Genomic DNA, 2,344 nt, shown 5'->3' with positions numbered 1-2,344 from the left:
GATTCTTGCTATTTATCATTTTGCTTTTGCGTTTATATCAACTTTTGATGATTCTAAAAGCGAATTGCAAATAGCAAAGTCAACAGATGAACCCAATTTAGCGAATTTCAATTTAATCATGAAACTTGCTTGCTTGCTTTCTTTCTTCAATGTAGAACAAAAAGGCACATAATGCATTTTTTTTTCCCTGGGGCTCAACCGTATTGATGCATTTTGTTTGTTTATATATATCTCTGCCTGCTTCAGGTCTCTTTGATGAGAAAGGAAAGCTTCTAGGATCTGCTAGTAGCCCGATACAAATATGGAAAGAAGGTGACTGTATTGAGGTAAAAAGAACTGGAAAATTTCAAATGGCTCACGAATTTAACAGACTAATTTAGTGGCTGAATTAGCTTGCTATGATCCTATCAATTTGTTAAATGAGTTTATGCTGACACTCCTTTGATTCGGAGAAACATTACTGTCGGGGGGGTATGATTATATATTGGGATAATGAAAACCATATCTTTTTATACCAGCAATCTTCAACGGACATCTGGCATGCAATCTGTTCAGCTGTGAAGTCAGCATGCTCTCTTGCAAAAGTTGAAGGGGAAGAAGTGACGGGCATTGGATTTGCAGCTACTTGTTCGCTTGGTTTGTATTTGGAAAAATATTATCTTATACGGTGTTTGAATAAGAACTCTTTTCACTTGTGCTGTATGTCATATATTTGACTGAGAAGTAAACATATTTATAAGTTTAAAGAAAATATGGCATCTTCTTGTAGTGGCAGTGGATGCCGATGGCTCACCAGTTACAGTTTCTTGGAGTGGCGATTCAAGAAGAAATATTATAGTTTGGATGGACCATAGAGCTGTGAAGCAAGCTGAGAAGATTAACTCTCGTAACTCACCAGTGTTGCAATACTGTGGTGGATCTGTTTCGCCTGAGATGCAGCCACCAAAGGTACCTAGTCAATGAGTCTAGCCATCCAATGGTTTTGCATAGCCTATAATTCTATGTTGAATTAGTTCCCAAGGCAAATCTACTCTGGATACGCAGCATGTTTTGATAGAAAAATAGTCATAGAACCAATTTATTCCAAATGTTTGTGTTGGGGAGATAGAGAACCCCTTATTCAGATATACATAAAATTGAATTTGAAGTTCTTTTGAACCATAGCCTATAGGCTTAATCGTAGGTACATAATGTGGACCTAACATGATGATGCATGGTTTGTAGGCCCACTATAGGGAGAAAGGAAAGGAGGAGCTTTCTTCAATTAAAATGGGATAAGGAAGCTTAATCTATAAAGCTTCTCCCGTTAACCCATCACTTAATTTACCAATGTGGGATCTTGGTAACCAAGAAAACACCACGCTATCATGATACTAATGGGATTGGGAAGGGAGGCATATTCCATAAGCTTCCTCCTTGACTAATTTATCCATTCTCATCAATGTGAGACCTTGTGCAACATTAGATGACGAAATAGATGGGGGAAACCTATTTTATGCCTCTCCCCCACTCATGCTCCATCCTCCTCTTTGGCATGGGATAAATTGATTTGGTTCCTTTTAGTTTTTGTTCACCTATTTGTTTTTTAATATAAAAATAATTTAGTAAATTTTCATTTTTTTAGCTTTTCAAATGTTAAATATATTATAAAACTATTATATATATCAATTTAAATCTAGTATCTTTAATATACATATACAATTAAATAATTAAGCACATAACTATATTAGTAGGTAAATAAATGTACAAAAAAGCAAATAGATTTTTCATATAACTACTTTGATCTCATACAAAAATAATAATAAATTTGCTGTTTATAAATATAATATTTTTTAGTAGTTAATATATTAATTGTTATTTTAATTTAATATAATGTGTTAATATTTTTATTGAATATATTGATAAGATTTTAAAACTATCAAATAATATATAAAGTATACATAAAATATCATTAATACGCTTTTACCTTAATGTTGTTAATAGTTATTTTCTCTTCTCACCACACTACCATCACTATATTTACCAAACAGACATCATCCCTTCACTGATTTCAATCTCACTTTTGCAACTCCTATCTCCTTGCTACAGTTGCCAATCTTGCTGACATTTCTATTTTCAATCTTACTGCTGTGCTAAACGTGCCCTATTTATAATTATTTTTCATATATGATTTTTAAATGAAACTAGTTTATCTATGCTTGTGTGATATACAGACAATGGTTGATAAAAAATATTTTTGCAGCTTTTGTGGGTGAAAGAAAATTTGCAAGAGTCTTGGTCAATGGTATTTAGGTGGATGGACTTGAGCGATTGGTTGTCATACAGGTCCATCGATTCTGCCGCT

General features: G+C 33.4%; 1 protein-coding gene across 1 annotated transcript in view; it reads left to right on the top strand.

Moving 5' to 3' along the window:
* Positions 1-2,344, top strand: part of LOC110410285 (uncharacterized) — a 3,464-nt gene that overhangs the window by 248 nt on the left and 872 nt on the right. Inside the window, exons 2-5 of the mRNA XM_021419915.2 lie at positions 247-326; positions 519-636; positions 770-948; positions 2,243-2,338. Of these exons, the coding sequence (XP_021275590.2) occupies positions 247-326; positions 519-636; positions 770-948; positions 2,243-2,338 (473 nt within the window). The remainder of the gene's footprint in view (positions 1-246; positions 327-518; positions 637-769; positions 949-2,242; positions 2,339-2,344) is intronic.

The sequence above is a fragment of the Theobroma umbraticum genome, unplaced genomic scaffold, assembly GCF_002168275.2.
Source record: "Theobroma umbraticum cultivar Fairchild unplaced genomic scaffold, ASM216827v3 scaffold_56.0, whole genome shotgun sequence".
Classification (NCBI taxonomy): Eukaryota; Viridiplantae; Streptophyta; class Magnoliopsida; order Malvales; family Malvaceae; genus Theobroma; species Theobroma umbraticum.
The sequence above is the reverse complement of the archived record's forward strand: the minus strand, read 5'-3'. Positions and strand labels throughout refer to the sequence as shown.